Source organism: Brassica napus, chromosome C3 (assembly GCF_020379485.1).
Source record: "Brassica napus cultivar Da-Ae chromosome C3, Da-Ae, whole genome shotgun sequence".
Classification (NCBI taxonomy): Eukaryota; Viridiplantae; Streptophyta; class Magnoliopsida; order Brassicales; family Brassicaceae; genus Brassica; species Brassica napus.
Window position 1 is genome coordinate 72,611,476 of NC_063446.1, and position 22,200 is coordinate 72,633,675.

A 22,200-nucleotide genomic window follows, 5' to 3' on the forward strand; every position below is an offset into this window, starting at 1 on the left:
ATTACATGATCGTAACATTCAAAAAATATAGTTTTTCAAATCGAGATTATAATTAGGAAAAGTTTTATAAAAATATTCCAACTAAATTTCATTAATTTTTTTAATATCCAAACTTTTTCTCTACCCAGTTTAATACCCAACTAATTATTTTGTTCATTTTAATACACAAACTCTTAAAATTATCTCTTTTAACCTAAATATTGTTTATTTTAATTAAAAATACTAATAAGTTTCAAACAAACTAGATTTAAAATATTAAAAATCTCCAAAATCTAAAATTTTTTTTTTGTAGTTTTGTTTTAAGGTTTAGGAAAGAAGACAAATAAATTAGGAATAAAATTTAAAAATTAAAAAAATAATAATTTTGAAGAAAAAATAAATAAATTTATTTTCTACTTCAGAAAACAAACTAAATTCAATATTTAAAAATTAAAATTTTTATTACAAAATTTAAGATTATACACAGTTTAGTTACTTTTATTTCTCAAATAGAAAATAAAATAAGAATTTTCTGAGATTTTATGTAAATTTTAGATATTTTGTAAATTTCTTTTGAAATTTATTAGTATTTTTAATTAAAATAAACAAAGTTTAGATATTAAAATGGGCATAGTTTTAAAATTTTGTATATTAAAATGAGCAAAATAATTAGGTTTGGTTTTAAATTAGTTAACAAAAAGATTGGTATTAAAAAACTTAATGAAATTTAGTTGGGCTATTTTATGGAATGATCCTCTTTTAATAATATCGATATTATTTTCAATCATCTTAATTAATTAAAGCGTGTAATAATTTATTCGTTTTAAATTAAATATCGTTGTAGCATTTTTTTTTGTTGCAAATAAATGTCGTTTTATGATTCTAATGCAATTTTTTCATTAATTTATCTATTTTGCCTCAAATTAAAATAAAATAAATAATAAATATTTTGTTGCAAACAAATTTGAGCATTTAACTAGTTTCTTAATTTGCTTACAAAATTTTAAAACAACAACTAATCTGAAATAGAGGAAGTGGTTATTACTAATCCCTTTAATATTATACGATGACATGATTCCAATCGCAAGTTTTTTACTTGGTTCCAAAATAGTTGATCATTCATCTACAATTTGCTACTTTCTAATACCCTATATCGGTTTTATAATGCTTTTGTTAATTAAATTATTTTAATGAACTTGTTATTATAACTTTTCCATTTTGTCATCATCATTCTATACGTGTTAGAATTTAAGGATTTTGTTTTAGAATTTTATGACTTTTTAAGCCAAATAACATATATTTATTAGATCTAACTCGACCATAACTTATACATATTCCAAAATTTATTTTTCTATAACAGAGTTCAATTTTGATTTGAATATTAACATGTGATATGTGTTATTGTCGATGTTACGTTCTTCAAAACTTTTCAATTTTTATATTTATGCGACGTTGAAGTTATTTAAATGGGGTCAATCAAAGTCTCTGTTGCAACTATTACACTTGGAGAATCAATTGAAGCTTATGTGTTTCGAGAATGCACACATAAAAAAACAAAAAACAAAAGTGAGTAAAAAAGATAATAGATTGAAAAGATAAAGTTGACAAAAAAAAGATTGAAAAGACAAAGATTCAAAGACTAAAAATTTAAATTACATGTGTAGACGCAACCGAAATAACTCAACCGATAACTTAATCTCCTTTTCTCTTTTGTCAATACTTTCGATGTTCTCTTTCGGATAGTAGTATTTGTCGGCTGATAGTAGCGGGGCCGGATCTGAAAATTTAGGAGCTTGAAACGTTTCCTAAGAACTCTAAAAATTTTGGGGGTTGGAGTTAATTTTTGGAGGTTTAAACCTATGCAAAAAACCTCTAAAAATTTTGGGGGCCGAGGCCAATGTTTCATTCGGCTGTCCCCAGATCCGGCTCCGAAAAGTAGACTGAGTACTGCTCTGTTATTTAAGCCCAACGTAAATTAAAACGGCTTTACTTAAAACAAAACATCAACAAACATGGCCCGGTACGCAGCAACCTTTTTTTGACATCACTCGCAACTTTGAATTAAAGTTCCATGACTCTATAATCTATACATTTGTGGGCTTATAACACGATATAACTATGGTTGAACGATCAAATTAGTATTTAATAATTATTAGTATATACATTTCATTTCGTGCATGTGCACGGATGATCACCGGTCCAGTAATATTTTAAAAGTACAATCGGTTTTGTATCGGTATCTCTTCATTAACATTAACATGAATGACGTATAAAGAGCTGAGAGAATATTTCATGTAAGTAACACTTTTTAAAAAAGCATATAATACTCTATTTTTAATTTATATTTTTGACAAACATATAATACTATTTTTTTTGATGAAATTTCAAATTTATTGATTATCCCAAAAGAATATACGTACAAAGTAAATGTTTATAGTGTAAATAATAAGGTAGAGACAAAACGTTAATCCAAATGAGTTTCAAACCATCTTTTCATCAAACCTTGCAGCTTTCCCTGCAGTGAGTAACCAGTGGAGGTGATACAATCCGTTTTGTCCACCATCCTAGCAATGATCAACCAGCTTTTAGATGTTATTATGCTGAGTCAAATGTAGTATATCGTAACCTGCAGTGCAAGCCTCAAGAGAATAAACGTATGCCTATTGTTGGTGCCCATAAGAAAGCAAGTCATGGTGGTATCTCAGTCAGGATCTGGATCTGTTCCAACGAGGTTCCCAGCCAGGGGCAGACTTTATAATTTTGTTTTTAACACAATTTTAAGTATGTTAATCTAGAATATTTGGTTAAATTATTTCAGTGGTGCCAAGGGCTCCAATGTTTGACCATAATCTTTTTTTTTTTGCCAATCTTAACACATATATAATTACTCTTTGTTCTCATATTTATTTGTGTCATTTCTTGTTTCCTTAAACTTCATTAAATTAGTTATAGTTATTTGTTCAGTTTTGTTGCGTAGTTTAAATTTCGTTTTTTCCTCATTCTATTTCTGAAAAGATAAATATTTTATGTTTTATATGTATTAAAATATATTAAATCTGATAATAAAAGATTAACTATGGTAGTTAAGTAAATGTACTTATCATTTTAAGATTACAATCTGATTATTAACTCATATAAAAATGTATTGAAAACATAAAATATATCTTTTTAGAAAAACATTTGTAAAACAGTATTTTCATAAACAAAGAGGATATTTATTTAGTCGGAAACAATATTTATATAAACTATATATATAAATTTATTGTGCTCCATATATAATATTTTTCTAGATCCGTCCATGTTCCCAGCAACACGGAGCCAAAGCTGAATGCAAAGAATGAGTGGTTTGTGTTATTAATTGTAGTGGCCGATTTAATTTATTGTGTTCATTATACAACGTGAAATATGATAGACGAAGGATTGAGAGGATATTTGATGTGTTTTGCAATTTTTTGGTTAGTGTAATTAAATGTAGTGGTAGACAGACATAAATGGAGTCGGCATAGTATAGTGAGATATTAAAAATTAAAATATTTTAAGTTTCTAACATCAATTAGATAATCATAGCAAATAATAATTAATGCAAATATCTTCTTACTATTTGAGAAAAACTTTTTAAAATAAACTTTGGCTTTGTGTGTCATTCACAAGTTTGCCATTACTTATATGTCAACACCACATTTCACTTCACATCCCTCTTTTAATAACATTTTTAGCTTAGAATAAATACATATTATGCCATTAACACAAACATATAGTATAAGTTTCATTTATGCATCTTTATTGTGAACATAAGTATATTTCATGCTTGCAGGCTTTTGGCACATACATTTTAGAATATACAACCTTAATACGTGCGATTTTTCAAAAACATAAGTATATTTCTTGTCTTTTATTTCATATTTTAGATTTGTCGACCATAAAACTATTAGTTATCTATAAATTTGAATCTGAATGTGCTAACAATGCATATAACATAATCTCGATCATGAATCTGAATGGGCTAGCAATTTGAATTATGAATACATTTGACCATGAAGATAACATAATCAAATAAATATAACTTTGTATATTTGATCATGTAAAAAAATATAAGAATTTGACCATATAGTTAACATAATCAAAAATATTATATGATTGTGGAAAATCGCACGTATAAAGTGATAAAATCACGTTCATCTAGCAACAACATCACAATCACGTTTAAATATAGAAAGTCACATAAAAAGTCAAAAATTAGGATCAAATATCACAATCACTGTTCATCACGTTTCTAAATATGGAAAGTTAAATCTTAATGGTTATAGAAGAGATGCCATATTTGATCCCAATTTCCGAATGATTATGGATGTTGACCAATCAACGACTTAATTATATTTACTTCATTTTAGGCATGAAAATATTTTTTTACGAATATATATTCCTACCTCGCTGTAAATATAAAATAATCAAGACACAAAATCTTAGTTTAACATATCTGAAGCCATATTATCTCTAATTTTTTTTTGAATTATGCGTATAATTACGGGTTTTTTTTGCATTGTTTGTATGCGTTAGAATAATGAGTTTGAATTTCCTTAAAAACTTTTGCTTATAAATTTTGCTTTTCATATTTTATTATTGTATTATCGATGTTTCTTTTAATCTTATGAAAGTAATAATTTGATTTTCTATTTTTATTTTTATTTTTATCTTAATACCATAACTAAATTTAAATAGTTATTTACTTCAACGGACTAAACTTCGATTACACCTAACCAATAACACAAGTTTGTAACGGTTCAATTAATTAACCTTATATAAACATAATCAATTTAGTCCAATTTGTCATTGTATAACATGTAATATATGAGACCCGAACTTTTACCTTCTAAATATGTATAGACTAAAATTTACAAACTCTTTTAGTCTATTCACTCCGGACAGAGCGCGGATCATCACCTGGTTAACATAATAAGCCTTTAGTTCCTTTCTGGCAGACCTAGTTTTGATCTCTTCTCCTCTCCAACAACCATCATGGTCGTGGTCTATCCTGCAAACAATCAAACTGATCAAAAGCATATGCATCTTCGTACAGATTTTTCTCTTCTTTCTAGAGCTACTTTTGTTACTGAGTTAAAATGGCTATAGACTAATTCCTTGGCACGACGTCTCCTCCTGTCTGACCCATATATCTTGCTTGCTACCTGAAAAATACTTAAACAAACTGATTACAGAAAATAGTTACTCAAGTTTTCTTGTTCTTCCTTAAGAGTCCAGCCTTGAGCAAGATTCCAATCACTTTAGACCTAGAAATCACCCAAAACAGAAAGAAGATAGGTAGACCGAAGTTTTTTTGGTGTCAAACCGATTGACCTATCATTTTCTTTGTTCTTCTTTTTGGATCGTTTGATCTCTGTTCTCCTTTTTATGATCTTTATTTTCTTTCTATTTTCGTTCAAATGATGTCTTGGTTTCACTTACGAAATATAGACAGAGAAGAAAGTGTTTAAGATAGATAGATAGATGATTTTTTGAAACAAGAATAAGAATACAAACCCTAACCTTCAAGTGGCTCTGATACCATTTTGTGCCACCTTTGATAGGCTTCTTTCCCAGGAACACTTGAGTAGGGCGTGGGTGAAGGGATCAAGAGGATACTATCAATCTTGGATGGATTGTGAACTTCACCATAGAGCTATGAGATGCTCTCAAAACGATTTGCTACTCTTATGACATACGATCACACTGCTTAGTTAGGCCATGGATGGTTCATGAGAAATCACTCTCTTTAATGTGAAGGTAATGTTCAAGGCTGAACAAAGGTAACGTGTCTCCGAAGGAGAATTTTTGACTGGAAGTAGTTTATTGCTTGATTCAGGTCGCCGGTACACTTTAGTTTAAGCACCAAAAAAACTGAAACCCTAATCCTACACCAACGTGATTAGTGAAAACAAAACCCTAATTCTATTTTAGTTGGTTTAGGAATACAAATCTAATCCTAAGTGGTTTACACGTTAATAAAATGAATTATATACAATTAAAACAATTTCGGCCAAGAGTTGAGCCATGGTTGTCGATCTTTTGTCTTCATGGGCTGATAAGCCCCTTGTTCGAGCAAGTCCTTATTAGGTCCACCCCATTGTCATTCTGATCCAACCACATCGTTCCCCAAGCGCATTTAGTCGATAAAGTGTTATTGTTGGTCCATTTCCAGCTCCGGACCTTCATCATCCATTTCAAACTTATTTCTTGCTCATTTCCATTCGCCCATCTCATTTCTTGATCATACCGGAGCGCCCTGGCCATTTCCTGATCATTTCTACATGTTCAGTCCATTTTCTGTCCAAACACGTTTGTCTATAACATTTCATGATCAATTATTGTTGCTCCACACTCTATGAAGGATTTTATCTTCTCTCGGTCTAAAATTTCATGGAACAAGCCTATTTGATTACCTTTCATCCCATTAGACCCTTCTTGAATTCATTTTAGTCCATTAAATTGTGCCTTAGACCAATGTCTAGCTGATTCTTTTATTCAAGTCCTTGAAGTTGAGGCTTATCTAAATCACACCAGTAACTGAATGGACAATGACGTCCAATGCCAAATTGGATATTCCTTAACTGCTTTGCAGATTCCACAAATGTGAAAATAGGAATTATGAAATTACACAATGCCCTTGCACCTCTCTATGATAGAAACGCCTCCCCCCCTCCACACACACACACACACACTAATTACACGTCATATGATCAGGGGCGAATCTATATGGAGTGTGGATGAGGCAGCTGCACACTATGAATTTGTAATTTTAGTGTAGTTTTATGCAGATTTTAATATTACTCCTGTTAAAAATTCAAAGCTATAAAGGTATAGATAGTGTTTCATAGTTTTGCCCCTGATCAATTCTAGATCAAGATCCGCCACTGGCTAAGATCCCAACTATGACTGCTTTTCTAGTCACTTCTGGTTGTGTCCTAATACCAAAGAAATGAACAATACAAAATATTTTTCCCAACAATCTCGCATTTTCCTATATCATACATCTTGTTTAAACGTTATTCAATAAAAAATGCTAACATTTGGTGACTAACGCAATTAATAAACAAGAATGCAAACCGTAGGATTTATAACGAACAAAAAAAGTAGTTTATTACTAATAAGACAATATATTATCTTCTATGTTATTTATGTCTCTATTTCTGCTCTATTCCGATCATCATTAATTCATTATATAGATAACCTTATTAACGAGAAAAAAGAACCCGACAACATATATACCCTCAATAGAGGAATTATATTTAACTTGTGTTTAAGTCATTATAACTCGACCACAATGCTATTATTAATATTGAAGAACTCTAAACCGAAGCAAGGAATTACATCAAAGACATAATATTCTCAACAGGATCCGTGACAGGCCAGATCCTAACGAGATCAGTGCCTCCTAACCTTGGTGACTGGATTACAAAACTTCTACGACTATTTATGTTTGGATTATAGTAATAACCCTCTGATCCTAAGTAATAATAAAAATAAGGGACTATAACGATTTCACCACCAGGATGTGTCACACCAAATCTGCACATAGAACTTGGTATTCCTTGAAGCACAGCCATGTGTGTAATCTTCGACCACTCTTGCTTCTCCGCATTCTCCATAACCCACACATCCATATCCTCATTGTTGAGGTAGTTGTAACATATGCATCCTAACTTCCCTAGATAGTTTACAAGAGATGATTTTCCATACCTTCCATTTAATTTTTCCGGAACCTGAAATACATGACTAAACATTTCAGACACAACATTGAAGCTAATGATAACATTTCTCTGATTCTCCGCCGTTGCTGTGTAATAGATTGTCCCGCCGATGCAAACTGCAGTTCCAAATGGACTGTGACGTTCGATGCAGCATTTGATATTCCTCCACTCCTTTCCGAGATCTCCCAACGTGAAAACTTTACAAGACTGCTCCGGCTCACTTGTTGGCCTTGCTATGCACGCTACTTTGTACTGATTCCTCAACGGGTCGTACCCGAATAAGTAGAACCGCCTTGGGGGTATACCTGTATCGGGTAAGGGAACAGAACGCCTTGTGGTAGGGTTGTGCAACGTGAACTGACCACGAGTACATGACCAAAACCCGATCAAGCCGCGAACGTATTGAAACTCTCTCGCTGTTGCGGTCATGGCAAACATTTTCTCTACGATTTGGTTTCTTTCGCTTCTAATTTGACGAGAGTAAGTGTACGAGAAGACCACACCACCGTCTAACAAAGTATCCAATATGAAGTGTGGAGCATCAGGTGAGGGTTGACTCAAAGACCGAGTCACGACGGAGTTTTTGACTATGTAGTCGTCGATAATAGTTCTCCATTGCTTAGAGACGTATCGGGTCCTCGCCAGGTACTTTGCTGGAAGTCTGTGGAGGATCTCTACGGTTAGATCCAGAGGTATGTTGATACCCTCACCGGATCTTTTTCTTTTTCTGGCCATAAGATGTCAGAAGTTGCGAATTAGAGAGGCCTTGTTTGTGGTTGTTTGTTCTATTCATTATCTTCTAACACAAACCCTAACATATATATACGTACACCCTTTTGTTGTTGGTCAACTAGTGCATGAACCAAATCTAGCCAACAAATGGAGAAACAAACAAATGCATGAACGAAAGATATCATATCATTTCTTCCTTTTTTTTGGGTCAAATCATATCATTTCTTTCTATTTTGGAAAATTTAGAGTATCATTAAAAACTCAGAGCTTATCATAATTTTTTTTAATAAAACTAAAAATAAAATTGAGTCTATGAGATACAAACAACCAATAAAAAAATATTTAGTTGTGGCTCCAAAAGAAAAAAGAATTCCTTAGAACTCCCTCCGTTCTTTAATGATAGTTTTTTTTAGAAAAAAAGTATGTTTCAAAAAAATGTATTTTTTGTGTTTTGAAAAAATTGTAAACTTCAAGAAAATTAATTGACTTTATTGAATTACTATTGGTTAAAAGTTATTGAAAATTGAAAATTACAGAAAATGATACATTTATTATGGTAATTTAATGTGTTTTCTTAATATGCGTGAAAATACTAAAAAGTCTATCTTTTAGGAACGGAGGGAGTATGTGTTTATATTTTCTCTATTTTTCTTCCTCATTTCATTTTCCAATTATTTAATAAATAGAGACTCAGTTGGAAATCCACGTTGTGGATACTTTTACGTGTTTGATTTTTGCTCCTTTTTACAGGCTAATATTAACTTATCTATTAACAAGATTAAATTATTATTTAGCAAAACTACCTATATTACTCGAGATATTTATTCCACGCAATAAATCTGCCTCCCTAAAGCACGACGTCGATCTTCTTCTTCTGTCTTTAGACTTTCGAGTTATGTTTTTTTCCTACCTTAGAGAAAAAAATTAGATTAAACATTTCCATATTTGTGGATAGAGAAAGATTTAGCCTAATTTTTTATAATAATAGCCAACAAAAGGAACTCAAACCCTAGAAAAAAGAGATTGCTGACTCTCAAGTTAGAACATAACTAGTGTTACTCCTGTGCTCATAAAAGTTATTGTGTTTTAAATTATTTTATCATAACGTTTAATAAAAAAAAATTAGTATTTTAATCAAATATTGTAACATGAGAGTTGTTGCATTGAAACAAAGCGGTTAGAAACTGTAAAACAAAATTTCTGTGTTGTTTTCAAAATAAATGATGGTTATTTATCTATCTTATTCTACTCATTTGAAAATTGTCTCGGTTAACTTATACCAAGAATAACGGGTGAAATTCTAATATCGGAGAGGTACTGGGTGTATAGATGGAAACATGAAGCCATTAAGGTACAATTATTTTTATGAATTAATCAAGTTTTGTTACAGAAGCATGTGATCAGTAGATAAATTATAAACATAGTATATGATCTTTTGTTTTACAGAGGAAGTAGTATGAAATCTACAGCCTGTATCCATTAATTAAAACCTCTATTAACACTACATTTTATCCTCTAACAATTCAACTTATGTTTTTCTTCATTGATATCCCGAGTCACACATGTTTTGTGTTAAATGTAGTGGTAATTGTCCATAAGATTTTGACTTTATAATGTGGTGTTAATACACCATTCCTGATGTGTAGCAATTTATATGGTTGGAATCAGATACTTGTATTTTTCATGTTTTCAAATACTCTATTTTTCTCTTACTTAAATGGAAATATAAAAAGTAAACATTTATATCAACACAGAAAAACATAGTTCAAATAAAAAGTATAATAAGCATTTTGAAAGATAGGAAATAAAATATCACTAACCTAGTATATTTTTAGTTGATTAAACCTTGTCCACTCTAAAAAAATATGAAGTTTGATTTGCCTTTTTTTCTAAAACATTGTGAAAATTATCATCCTCATCTGTAGTTTCCTATATTCATATTAAAAACTGAATGGATTCGTGACAATATGGTTATAGTATAAGAAAAGTTTTTATTGTTACCTTAATTTTGGATATAAATTGCTGCAACTTTTTCCCTGATGCTTACTGAAAATGAATTGATGGTTTGTTTCTTCAGATTTTCTTCGTTGTTAGCAACTTCCCCTTCTATCATATTTGATGTTGCTTCAAGTTTGTTGATGATTCATGAAATCTTTTTACTGGCAAACATAGTAGAAATCCCTTGTCATCTTCTTTCAAATATGTGTTCTCCATCTATAAAAAATAGGTAACATAATTTTTTAAAATATAATTGACAAAAACAGACATGAAACTTAACTTAGGAGACTTGGATTTGCAAGAACATGTGGGATTGATTGCTCATATTTTTCCATCTCTATATAATAACAATGAAGCACTTACCGCATCATTTTTGATAACGTGAACTGGCTCCTGCTTTTGATAAATCAATTACAAATTACACAATCTTTGGTGATAGATAAAGCGTAGAGAAGAAAACAGTAAGTTTTTAAATTTTATAGAGAAGAAAATAGTTGGATAACGAAGAAGTTAACTAAAACGTGAGATGAAAATTTTGAGAAAAATCAGGAATTTAGGTAGTTGAAGATTTGGATTGCACAAAAATAGAAGATGAAGAAAATACAATTTTAATTGTTTTTTTAAAAGCTTTTCCATGTGTCAAAATTTTAGTGGCCATGTGATTTGTGCTTTAGTATATAAGGGATAATTAAATAGTACTAAATATAAAATAATTAAATAGTACTAAATATAACTATTTTGGTCATTTAAATCCCATATTTTGCAAATGAGAAACTCATTACTCTTCTGTTTTTTTTTTTTTTACATTTTTGGCATCAATTAGAACATAATAATTAAATAGTACTAAATATAACTATGTTTTAACTGAGACAAACTAAAGTAAACGTAGACAAAAAAAAATTGAAGTCATAATCAAGTACTTACTGATGGTGAATGGCTTGCAGCCTTTTCTAAACACATTTAACACTTGTTTTAAATGCTCATGCAATATAATCTTCCATGGTTCGGCTATAGATGAGGATATCATCAACATATACTACCACAAAAAACTCTATGTAAGTCTTTAGAAAATGGTTCATCAACCTCATGAAAATGTTAGACGCATTAGTCAACCCAAATGGCATTACTAATCTTTAATACAACCATAATTTAGTATTAAATGCAGTTTTTCATTCATCACATTCTTTCATTTTGATATGCTGGTAACACTCTTTAAGTCTTATCATAGAAATGATATGAATTCCCAAAATTGAACATTGGACATCATATATGTTTATGAATTAACTAATTTGAATGTTTGTGAATTCACTTACATTAAACAAACTTTTAATTCATCTTTTCTCAGTTCACGTTTATAACGAAACAAACATATTTTTTGACTGAAATAATGAAACAAATATTAATTTTGTATATATATCATTTTTAATATAGTTTGGGAAGATATTATAGTAAAACTGGAATCTTTTTTTTAAAACAGTAATATATTATTAACTAAAAATAAAAACTGAAAATATAAATTTTTATCAATGGAATTATACATAATATTTTTAGTTCATTGAAAATTTTATTATAGTTGACCATTCAAAGAATTAACATAATATTAACATGTATGAAATTGACTTCTCAAATAATATTATAAAGATGAAATGAAGATATTTTCAAAAAATATTTTCTTCATCGATCTTTGTTTTCATTCATTCTCTTTCTAGCACTTTTACTAGTCACACCTTCTAACATTCAATATCTATAAGGATATAAAATTCTTAAGAATATATTTTTTTTTTCTCATTGGTCCTTGACATTTATGTTAAGAGAAAGAGTTTTGGGACACTACTCCTCACTATGGCAGTATGAAAGGTAACTGAATACTTGTGTTCTTTGGCTTGGCTTGTTTGGGGTTTTGAATGGTGAATTTCATTTTATACAAAAGAAATGAAGGAGTTGTAGAGAAGGTGTAGTAGTGATTAAAAAAGGGAGGAGAATTAAAAATAAATAAAAACAGAGTTAAGAAAAAATTGATTTTGAGGGCCCTACCGGGTTCGAACCGGTGACCTATTGATCTGCAGTCAATTGCTCTACCACTGAGCTAAGGACCCTTTTGTTATTTAGTGATGAATGGGTACAGTTTATAGGATAACCATTGATTGAAGGAGTGGTTAGAAGCAATGGGATGATATTAGTATTACATGTTGGAAAGGAGTGAAAGAAAGATTATAGAATGATCTCACTATCTACTATGATGAGAGAGATCATAAGTTAAACTCGTTTTCGCTTGCCTCTGTGATTGGTTACATACTCCAAACTTGTACCTACTCTTACTCCCCCCAGGTGCTAAGCAAAACAAAAGGGAGAAGTGAAATGTAAATCTAGTTACATTGGGATCCTCTGCTTTTGTCTATTCAACAATTTGAAAAAGGTTCACCCTTTTCTCTCTCTGACTTGTACCTGAGATCTTAAATTGTTACTGAAATTCTAAGACAGTTTTTTGGGTTTCATCTTGATCTATATATACAATTGCTATATGTATGTCTTAATGCTCTGATGAGGTAGTTTGTTCAGTTATGGTCACACTCATGCTTCTAATCTTCTTCAAGCTAAAGATTAAAACTAAGCATTCCGATCAGTAACATAAGAGTTTCAGTTGTTGCAAACTAACATTAGAAGTAGGTGAGAATGCTCAGTTGATGATGTCTACTGGAAGCAATCTTCCTTATAAGGTTTAACTCATGAGAGAGGAGTACAGATAGTTCGGCTTAGGTTCTGAATCTCAGTCAGCAACCTTGAGACTGAGTCTTGGACCTCTTGAGGAACTTTAAGCTTTGGATGAGTCAAGTCCAATGGATATAGTGTGATGACTTTCATCACAACAGACAAATGTAAGTTCTGTGACTTGCCATCCCATACACTCTGGTTTGGAAACTTGCACTTCTCTTTTAAAACACATTTCTCACACACCTATTATGCCAAAAAAGACTTGTTAGATACGGCTGAAGAGAAAATGTAAATGAAATCAAGACAGTGTAGAGTGTAAAGCTAAAGTTACATTGTTCTCATGGATGTCGAAAAACTTGCGCAGTGTTTTAGCAGCGAATATCGCCCTTTTCTCCAAGCTTGGGCAGCCAAATAGCACAATGTTCTTCAGGTCACTACCTGATAACCACCTATAAGTTGAATCAGAGGTTATGAAAAGTCCCTAGCTGCTGAAACAACATCTAAGTGTAGATAAAATGCTGCAGGGTATGGCAATCAAGACCATACAAGAGAACTCCTGAAAACTCAAGACAGTCGACAAATAATTCCATTTGAAGCATCTACAAAGTTTTAGCCACTTCTTCTTACATCAGAGCTTCTCTATCAATGCTAGAACTAGTCAATGATCTAACCACAAGAACTAAATTCATCACAAAAGATTCATCATTCTAGCATAACTAACACCTTCACCAACTCCAGCTTTTATTTAAAGCAACAGAAAATCTCAGAAGTGAGGCACTTTACAGAAATGATTAATATACGAAAGCCTTAGCCGCTTCTTACATCAGAGTTTCTCTATCTATACTACAAATAGTCTATGATCCAGCCACAAGAACTGTATTCATCATAAAAAACTCGTCATTCCAATAGAACTAACACATTTATCAACTTCATTTCTCATAAAACATTACATATAATAAAATGCAACCTCTAAGAAGTGTGGCACTTTATAGAAATGAATATGTGCACTGACAAGTTTTGACCTGAACATGCCAGAGTAAGCCATCAAAATAAGCAAAAACCTAACGAGCAAACACACAAGAAATGATCAAATGTACAAGTCAAAGATTCTTACTTTGCTATCTCCTGGTAGTCTTTTCCGAATCTCTCAGCAGCAAACTTAACAAAAGTTCTAGCGTACTCTTCATCGAGACTCCCCAGCTCCAGCTTCTCACCACTGATGAAATTAGCCTTGTTCAAATACCCTTTTTTATGCAGAAGCTTCACAAACGAAACCATCTCCAAAGGAAGCTCCTTGTAAACTCTAACCACATCGTGTCCCTCCTCTTGCTTCTTCTCTTCGTTGACTTTAAACAACGTGTAAAGGTTGCGACTTTTCTCTGTTTGCAGCTCTGGGACTGTCCCGACAACCTTCTTCAGCTTCTTCTTCATCACTGGTTCTGTGTTCTTCAGTTCTATGAGTTTCTTCTCTAACTCCCAAAGCTTTCTCTTCAACTCGTCGCCCCCTTCTTCTTGGGTTTCGCTCGTTTCGGATTTGGGTCTCAGTCCCACGGCCTCTTCGAATACAACAGAGAGTGGCTTCTTGTGAGGTTCCGATGAAGAAGCTATGTTTCTGCAAATGGTCGAAGGCTTGAGGAGAGTCTTTGAAAAGGACTGGTTTTGGAGAAATGATTTGAGCAGGATCGCCATGGAAATTAACAAAGAGAGATGAGATTTGGCGGATTCAGTGATTAGTATTGTGAGATCTGATCAATAAGAAAGAAAGCCATTGAAGCACCTGAACCTTCCTCTAATTTTACTTAGATGGATACGCCCAAGGGGTTTAGAGAGGGTCTTAGAAGGAGGAAGCGGTTCTCCTAAACCAGAATAACCAAACTGGGAGATTCCGGTTTACTTTGATTTGAACCGGAAAATTGGCTTAATCGGCGAGTCGAACCAAGATTTGGGAATTAGGGCTTTGAACTTTTACAGCACTGAGCTCGACATTCGATTAACTTCTGCTAAAATTAGGATTTAAATATTTTAGAACTGAGTCGTTTCAAATTCGAATTACGATTAATTTGCGGAGCTATTACGAACGGATACTCATCCAGAACTTGAACTGCGAGTCGACAAAACGAAAAACGGTTGAACAGATGAAGAAGAAGGAATCGATTTGAAAAAATAAAAGAGAAAAAAAAATTTGGACCATTTCTCGATTTGTGCGTGTCATCCTTGCGCAGGGGCCATGCTAATCTTCTCTGTATCGTTCCAATTTTATCGGATGTCCCCGAAGGGACAATCACCTTCGTGACTACGATGGTATATAAACAGAGTTTATACTTCTCCGATAAACGATGTGGGAGGCAAGCGAAGATGATGACTAAATGTTGGGCCTGTATTTTACACTAAAAGGTCCATTAAATAACTAAACCACGCTCCCGGTTAGATATTACAAGACCAATCAGGTATCCGGTTCAATTGATTTATAACAATTTCAATTTTAGAGCAATCAAAACTTCTTTTTCTTCTTTGGCGAAGGATTTAGCAATCAAAACTTTTTACCACTTAAATGAAGTTTGTAGCATGCAACCGTGTATCCTGCGGTCATATCACATGCATCAAACAGCTTTCTTTTTTTGTTTTCTTCACAATTCACATGTATCAAACTGTTTTCTTCTGATCATGCATTTATAATTCAAAAGATCGAAATAATATTGATAATACTAGTATACTACTAGCTGTTTGATATTCTTTTTCTGGCCAGTTATAATCATGCAATATTCTTTTATATATTAGACAATTATAACTCAGAACCTCTGAATCGTAAGATGAAATAATATTGATGATAATACTAACTTGATATATTCCTTTTCTGGCCAGTAGTAATTATGTTATATTTTTTTAATATATCAGACCATTATAAGATGATAAAAACAAATTCTTCTCTGACCAATCTAGTTGAACCATGTCGGTTCGGTTCACGTTAGCTAGCTCGACTAGTGGTGGACGGTTCGGGTATCCGTCCGGGTTCGAATCGGGTATTCGGATTTTTGGGTATTTCGGTATATATGTATAGAACCCGTTCGGGTATTTTTGTACTTCGGATCGAGTTTGGGTATTTTTAGTTCGGATTCGATTATTTCGGATCGTGTTCGGATATTTAAATTTTGAAAAGAAAAAAAATTCATTACTCAAATTTCTTGTATTTAAAAATATAACTTTCACTTAACTAATTTTTTATTTTAATAGATTGAATGGTTAATAGATTTGGACATAACATTTTGAAACTAAAAAAAACATTAATTTGGTTATAGTTTTTAAATTTTGGATGTAACTTTTTGTTAATTTTTGAAATAAAAAGTTTGACATGTATTTTAAGTGAGTAACAAATCATTTTCTCTGTAATTCTATTTGAACTTAAAGTATGTGTATTATCAATATAAATATTTTATATAAAATGAGAGATGTAAACTAGAAATATATGGTTAACGGGGTATTTTCCTACACCATGTGCAGTAATAAATTTTTTAAATAATAAATTTTATTAAATATTATAGATTTTACTATTTTCTTAGTAATATTTAATATAGATTTGATATATATTAAAATACAATTCTCTTAAATAGACATTTTTTAGTTTTTGTCACAACAATAGATCTTAAAAACTAAAATGACCAAAATAGTATTTTTTTATTTTGAAAATTTTAAGTTTATTTTTTATTTTTAAACCCTAAACCCCATCCCCTTAACTCTTAACCCTTATGTCTAGATTAATTAACCCTAGGTGTATAAATGTATATTTAATTCTTTAGATAAAACATTTAAGTATATTTTGGTCATTTTATTTTTAAAGTCTATATTTGTGACAAAAACTTTTTTTAAGTCTATCCTAGGGAATTTCTCTATATTAAATTAATTTGTATAAAACTAATAAAAATGATATAAAATTGTATAATTATCAAAAATTTAGCCTAAACAATATTTATAAAATTTACAGATATTTAAGAAACTAATGATCTTACGATTAGATATTTATTTTTTTTTTAAAATATAGAAATTTATGAAAGCTTTAGTAATACAAATTGTATAATTATACAAAAATAATAATATTTCGAAATTTGAAATGTTGATGTATGAGCTATTACCGTATTTAAAAAAAAATTTACTAAAAAGAAATATCAATATTGAATGTAATATATGAATTATTATCATATTCTAATAAGTTTGCCAAAAATATAAATCAACATTAAATGAAATTATCCATGTCATATTTTTCTGGAAGCCATGTCATCAATTTCAGTAGCCATGTCATATTTATTTTGTGAAATTGATTCTAGAAAGGACATGTGGCAAAATCACTTCGAAAATATAGTCTAGGGGATTATACATATGTTTGGTTATCTTCGGATATCCATTCAGATTCGGATATTATCTGTTCGGGTTCGGATATCCAATCTGTTCTAATTCAATACCAATTCAGATATTTTGCTATTTCGGTTCGGATTTCGATTTGGATTTTTCGGAACGGGTTCGGGTGCGGCTTCGGATACCGGGTAAAGTGCCCACCCAAAAGCTCAACTTTATAGTTTGTAACCTAATCGTCGTGCCGTTTTCATCAACAACGTGTCATTGTCCTGTCGTTTTCTATTTTGTTTCGCGTTAGGTCCCCTTCCTCTACTCGTATACGCCTCACAAAAATACATAAACTATTAAGCAGACCAAACATTAGCCAACCACGTGTCTGACTCCTCGTCTGTATCACATCTGTCCCGTTAGATCTCACCACGTCACAAAAGCAGAGAGATTTATTATTACTGGTACAACAATTTTTATTACGTTTTCAACTGCTTCGTTCCTGACCAGTCGAACATGGCCTCCACTTTTATTGAGCAGTGTGTGTAACTTTTGACTTTTAATACTGCATTTTCTTACACTTTGGTTAGCCAGAGCAAGACACGAGTCAATGTACTGAATAAGAAAAAGAGTTGGTATTAGTGAGATGTTTTAAAATGATTCAGAAGCGGAAAAAGAAAAACGAAATGATAGTAACTAGCACCTGGTCCATTAATTACTCCATGTTTATTACAAAATTGCAAAAAAAAATACTAATATTGTTTTCTTATCTTGTCTTTTAGCCACAGCAAGATCATAGCATTTCACATGGTCCAAGATTATCAGAAAACCTAACCAAAAGGATTTAAACAACAACGACCCTTTACATGTTGAAATCAAGAATCAACTCTTCTTCCTCCTCTTTCTCAAAAAAAAAAAAAAAAAAAAAACTATTTCTTCATCTCAGAAAAGACCCCAAACTTTTCTTCTTTACTAGAAAGTCCAAACCCAACCAAAAGGTTTTGTCTATCCCCACCCATGGCTGCTGATTCAAATGATACTCGGCGTGATGTCGTCGTCAAGATCGACGGCGAAGACAATGAGTCAAGCAACAATGGCGAAGGAGGAAAGTTCTGGAGAGAATCAAGTTACAACTTCTGGCACGGTGATCAGAAAGACAAGAACGGTAAACCCCACGGCGGTCAAGACGACGGAAGCTTTGACTTCATGCACCGGAGAAACGAGAAAACGGCGGAGACAGATCCGCCGTCGAAGCTCATAAACCAGTTTCTCGACAAACAAAAAGCCGCCGGCGACGAAATCTCTCTCGACATGGAACCGAACATGCCCGAGCTTCAAAGCAACACGGTCTCTCCCTCGCCTGTTACCGGTTCCGCTTCACCGGGGGGTTACCGTAACGAAACGGTTGACGCCGTTAGACGGAGACATAACAGAGTGACGTTATCTCCGTCTGTTAAAGAGAGTGACAGCAGCGAAGAAGACGAAAACAGAGTGGATGAGTCAGAGGTTGTGAAGTGCAGCTCGAACAGATCCTTGAGGACCAAGACTCTGATGAAGATGAAGACGAGATCCAGACTCATGGATCCTCCGACGCCGTCGTACCCGGAGATGGTTTCGGGTCGGACTCCAAAGTCCGGGCTTTTGAAAACCGGAAAAAACACTAAACCGGGAACTCCGGTTCAAGATTTGGAAGAAGAGGAGGATCCGTTCTCGGAGGAGGACTTTCCAGAAGGTTACAAGAAGGATAAGCTCAATCTTGGGATCGTCGTGGAATGGATTTTTCTGATTCTGATCATAGCCGGTTTGATTTGTAGCCTTGTGATACCTTTCTTGCGCGGCAAGAAACTGTGGAACCTAGCTTTGTGGAAATGGGAAGTGATGGTTCTCGTCTTGATATGCGGGAGGCTGGTGTCTAGCTGGATAGTGAAGATATTCGTCTTCTTCGTCGAAAGCAACTTCATGCTGAGGAAGAGGGTTTTGTACTTCGTCTACGGGATTCGAAAGCCGGTACAGAACTGTCTCTGGCTAGGGCTTGTGTTGATCGCGTGGCATTTCTTGTTCGACAAGAAAGTAGAAAGAGAGACGAATACCACGGTGCTTAAGTACGTGACTAAAGTTTTGGTCTGCTTACTAGTTGCTGTTATCATCTGGCTCATAAAGACGTTACTAGTTAAAGTCTTAGCTTCGTCTTTCCATATGAGTACTTACTTCGATAGGATTCAGGAGTCTTTGTTTACTCAGTACGTGATTGAGACTCTCTCTGGACCTCCTCGTGTCGTGATTCATATAGAAGAGGAGAAAGCAGCCAACGGTATGGGTGGTGCTAAGCAATCTCCTCCTGGTCCTAAGACGGTTTCTTCTGCTTCACCACAAGTGACCATTGGAAGTGGGAGGCTGCAGAGGAGCCCGACAAGAGTCGGGAAAAGTCCCGCGCTTTCGCGGAGTGGTTCCAAGAAAGAAGGAGAGGACGATGGGATACGGATTGATCATTTGCAGAGGATGAATACTAAAAACGTATCGGCTTGGAAGATGAAGAGACTGATGAATGTAATAAGGAAAGGAGCACTTTCTACTTTGGATGAACAAATAGACACGAGCACTCACGAAGATGACAAAGCTACGCAGATAAGAAGTGAGTTCGAAGCTAAACTTGCAGCAAGGAAGATCTTTCAGAATGTTGCTGAGCCTGGTTCCAGGTATATATATAGTATTATGACCACACAACTTTGATTTGATGTTTATTGAGTTCAAGGTCTAAAACAGAGGATTTTTCGGGTTTTAGGTACATATATATCGAAGACTTTATGCGTTTTCTCACTGAAGATGAGTCTGAAAGAGCCATGGATCTCTTTGAAGGAGCTTCTGAGAGTCAAAAAATCAGCAAATCTTGTCTGAAGAACTGGGTGGTAAGAGTTTGTCTTAAATTAATACTCCATGTTTCAAAGCCTATGTTTTAAAATGATGCATGATTTAAAATTTCTACACATATTAATAAATCATATTAAATTTAATAATAAACATATAATTTTGTGATTATTTATTTTTCATAATTTCAAATTAATAATGCAATTTACTTTTTGAAATTTACAATTGATTATAGTCGATAAAAATATATTGAAAATACAAAAAATGTATTTTTTCAGTTTTTTTTTTTTTGTCAAAAATGGATTTTTGTGAAACTGATGAAGTATCTCTTTTGTATTGTAACACAACTATGCTGAATTCTCATGATATTTCTATAGGTTAATGCCTTTAGAGAAAGAAGAGCACTAGCATTAACTCTAAACGATACAAAAACAGCCGTGAACAGGCTACACCGAATCATCAATGTGTTGGTCAGCATTGTGATTGTAATCATTTGGCTACTCATTCTCGGAATCGCTACAACCAAGTTCTTGCTTGTCATAAGCTCTCAGCTTCTTCTTGTAGTCTTTGTGTTTGGAAACTCATGCAAAACCATCTTTGAAGCTGTCATCTTCGTCTTTGTCATGCATCCATTTGATGTCGGTGACAGGTGTGAAATAGACGGTGTCCAGGTTTGTTCCCTTGAAACTCTCATCATGCATTTTCATAACTCAATACTTAGATAAAGAGCTAACCCTCTGTGCTTTTGTATGTGTAGATGATTGTGGAAGAGATGAACATTTTGACTACTGTCTTTCTTCGATATGATAATCAGAAGATTGTATACCCAAACAGTCTTCTTGGCACAAAACCTATCGCAAACTATTACCGAAGTCCTGATATGCAAGATGCTATTGAGTTCTTTGTGCACATAGCAACTCCACATGAAAAGATAACAGCCTTGAAACAGAGGATACTCAGGTTAGATTCTAAACCTCTTAAACTTTTGAAAAACATACCTAACCAATATTCAAGAAATCGGTAAACGATAATTACACGTGTTAGAAATCGGTAAACTAAGCACTGCTTAAATTGTTAAAAAAAAATCATTTCTGATCGATTTTGCCATCTATGGGGACGCCTAAGCATTCATTTAAATTCTTTTTAGGATTTGTTTATTGATTGTGCAAATGAATTAATTACAACCTTTAAAACCATATTTATACTCGTAACCTCTTAAAATTACCTTATCTATAAAATCGGGTTTTCTAAAAAAAAATGTGTGTTTTTTATTAATGCACCTAGATTTAAACCACTTATGATTCTGATAGGCTAATACAAATTGTATTCTATGGTTTTTTTGTTTTATGCAGCTATGTAGATAACAAGAAGGACCATTGGCATCCATCACCCATGATGGTGTTTAGAGATATGTGCGGACTAAACAGTGTGAAGATTGCGATGTGGCCAACACATAAGATGAATCACCAAGACATGGGAGAGAGGTTTGTGAGGAGAGGTCAGTTACTTGAAGAGATTGGTAGATCTTGCAGAGAATTGGATATCGAGTATCGGTTATATCCTCTTAACATCAACGTCAAAAGCATCCCTCCTGCTGCTCCCATCACTTCTGATCGGATTCCTCTGAGCTGGATTCAACAACGCAACGCTTAAAGATATGGAAAATTTTGAGTTTGTATTTGTAGAGAGTGAGTGAAATAGAGATTTTTCTTCTTGTTGCGTTTTACTCACTCTTTATTGCTTTGACACCTCGAGGATTCTTGTGTTTGAGTGGGGTTATAGTCGTCTTGAAATAAAAGCTTACATCGTTTGAATAAATGTATTAGTAGTCATC

The 22,200-nt window shown here is 32.9% G+C and overlaps 3 protein-coding genes and 2 non-coding genes across 5 annotated transcripts; 1 reads left to right on the top strand and 4 right to left on the bottom strand.

Annotated features, from left to right (window-relative positions):
- Nucleotides 1-7,340: 7,340 nt before the first annotated feature.
- LOC106375192 (putative F-box protein At1g32420) lies at nt 7,341-8,459 on the bottom strand. The gene has a single exon (XM_013815057.2). It carries the CDS (start codon nt 8,457-8,459, stop codon nt 7,341-7,343), a length of 1,119 nt encoding a protein of 372 aa, XP_013670511.2.
- A 4,019-nt stretch (nt 8,460-12,478) lies between these two features.
- On the bottom strand, nt 12,479-12,550 carry TRNAC-GCA. The gene has a single exon. It is a non-coding gene; the product is annotated as a tRNA-Cys (tRNA).
- A 478-nt stretch (nt 12,551-13,028) lies between these two features.
- LOC125583532 lies at nt 13,029-15,533 on the bottom strand. The gene is made up of 4 exons (XM_048750599.1): nt 15,355-15,533; nt 14,281-15,267; nt 13,498-13,615; nt 13,029-13,409 (listed from the first exon to the last, which is right to left on the bottom strand). Exons 2-4 carry the CDS (start codon nt 14,853-14,855, stop codon nt 13,179-13,181), a joined length of 924 nt encoding a protein of 307 aa, XP_048606556.1. The 5' UTR covers nt 14,856-15,267; nt 15,355-15,533; the 3' UTR covers nt 13,029-13,178.
- On the bottom strand, nt 15,343-15,445 carry LOC125584904. The gene has a single exon (XR_007321809.1). It is a non-coding gene; the product is annotated as a U6 spliceosomal RNA (small nuclear RNA).
- A 2,561-nt stretch (nt 15,534-18,094) lies between the features above and the next one.
- On the top strand, nt 18,095-22,184 carry LOC106377305 (mechanosensitive ion channel protein 4). The gene is made up of 5 exons (XM_013817508.3): nt 18,095-20,197; nt 20,284-20,407; nt 20,744-21,037; nt 21,124-21,326; nt 21,719-22,184. Exons 1-5 carry the CDS (start codon nt 18,519-18,521, stop codon nt 22,017-22,019), a joined length of 2,601 nt encoding a protein of 866 aa, XP_013672962.2. The 5' UTR covers nt 18,095-18,518; the 3' UTR covers nt 22,020-22,184.
- Nucleotides 22,185-22,200: the final 16 nt, after the last annotated feature.

What these genes read in the sequence shown, in the direction of transcription:
- LOC106375192 (XM_013815057.2), bottom strand. Translation starts at nt 8,459, where the DNA reads ATGGCCAGAAAAAGAAAAAGATCCGGTGAGGGTATCAACATACCTCTG.
- LOC125583532 (XM_048750599.1), bottom strand. Translation starts at nt 14,855, where the DNA reads ATGGCGATCCTGCTCAAATCATTTCTCCAAAACCAGTCCTTTTCAAAG. An exon ending in GACTACCAGGAGATAGCAAA is followed by an intron (nt 13,616 to 14,280) that starts GTAAGAATCTTT and finishes TTCAACTTATAG; the next exon opens with GTGGTTATCAGGTAGTGACC. An exon ending in TCGACATCCATGAGAACAAT is followed by an intron (nt 13,410 to 13,497) that starts GTAACTTTAGCT and finishes TTGGCATAATAG; the next exon opens with GTGTGTGAGAAATGTGTTTT.
- LOC106377305 (XM_013817508.3), top strand. Translation starts at nt 18,519, where the DNA reads ATGGCTGCTGATTCAAATGATACTCGGCGTGATGTCGTCGTCAAGATC. An exon ending in GTTGCTGAGCCTGGTTCCAG is followed by an intron (nt 20,198 to 20,283) that starts GTATATATATAG and finishes TTCGGGTTTTAG; the next exon opens with GTACATATATATCGAAGACT. An exon ending in CTTGTCTGAAGAACTGGGTG is followed by an intron (nt 20,408 to 20,743) that starts GTAAGAGTTTGT and finishes ATATTTCTATAG; the next exon opens with GTTAATGCCTTTAGAGAAAG.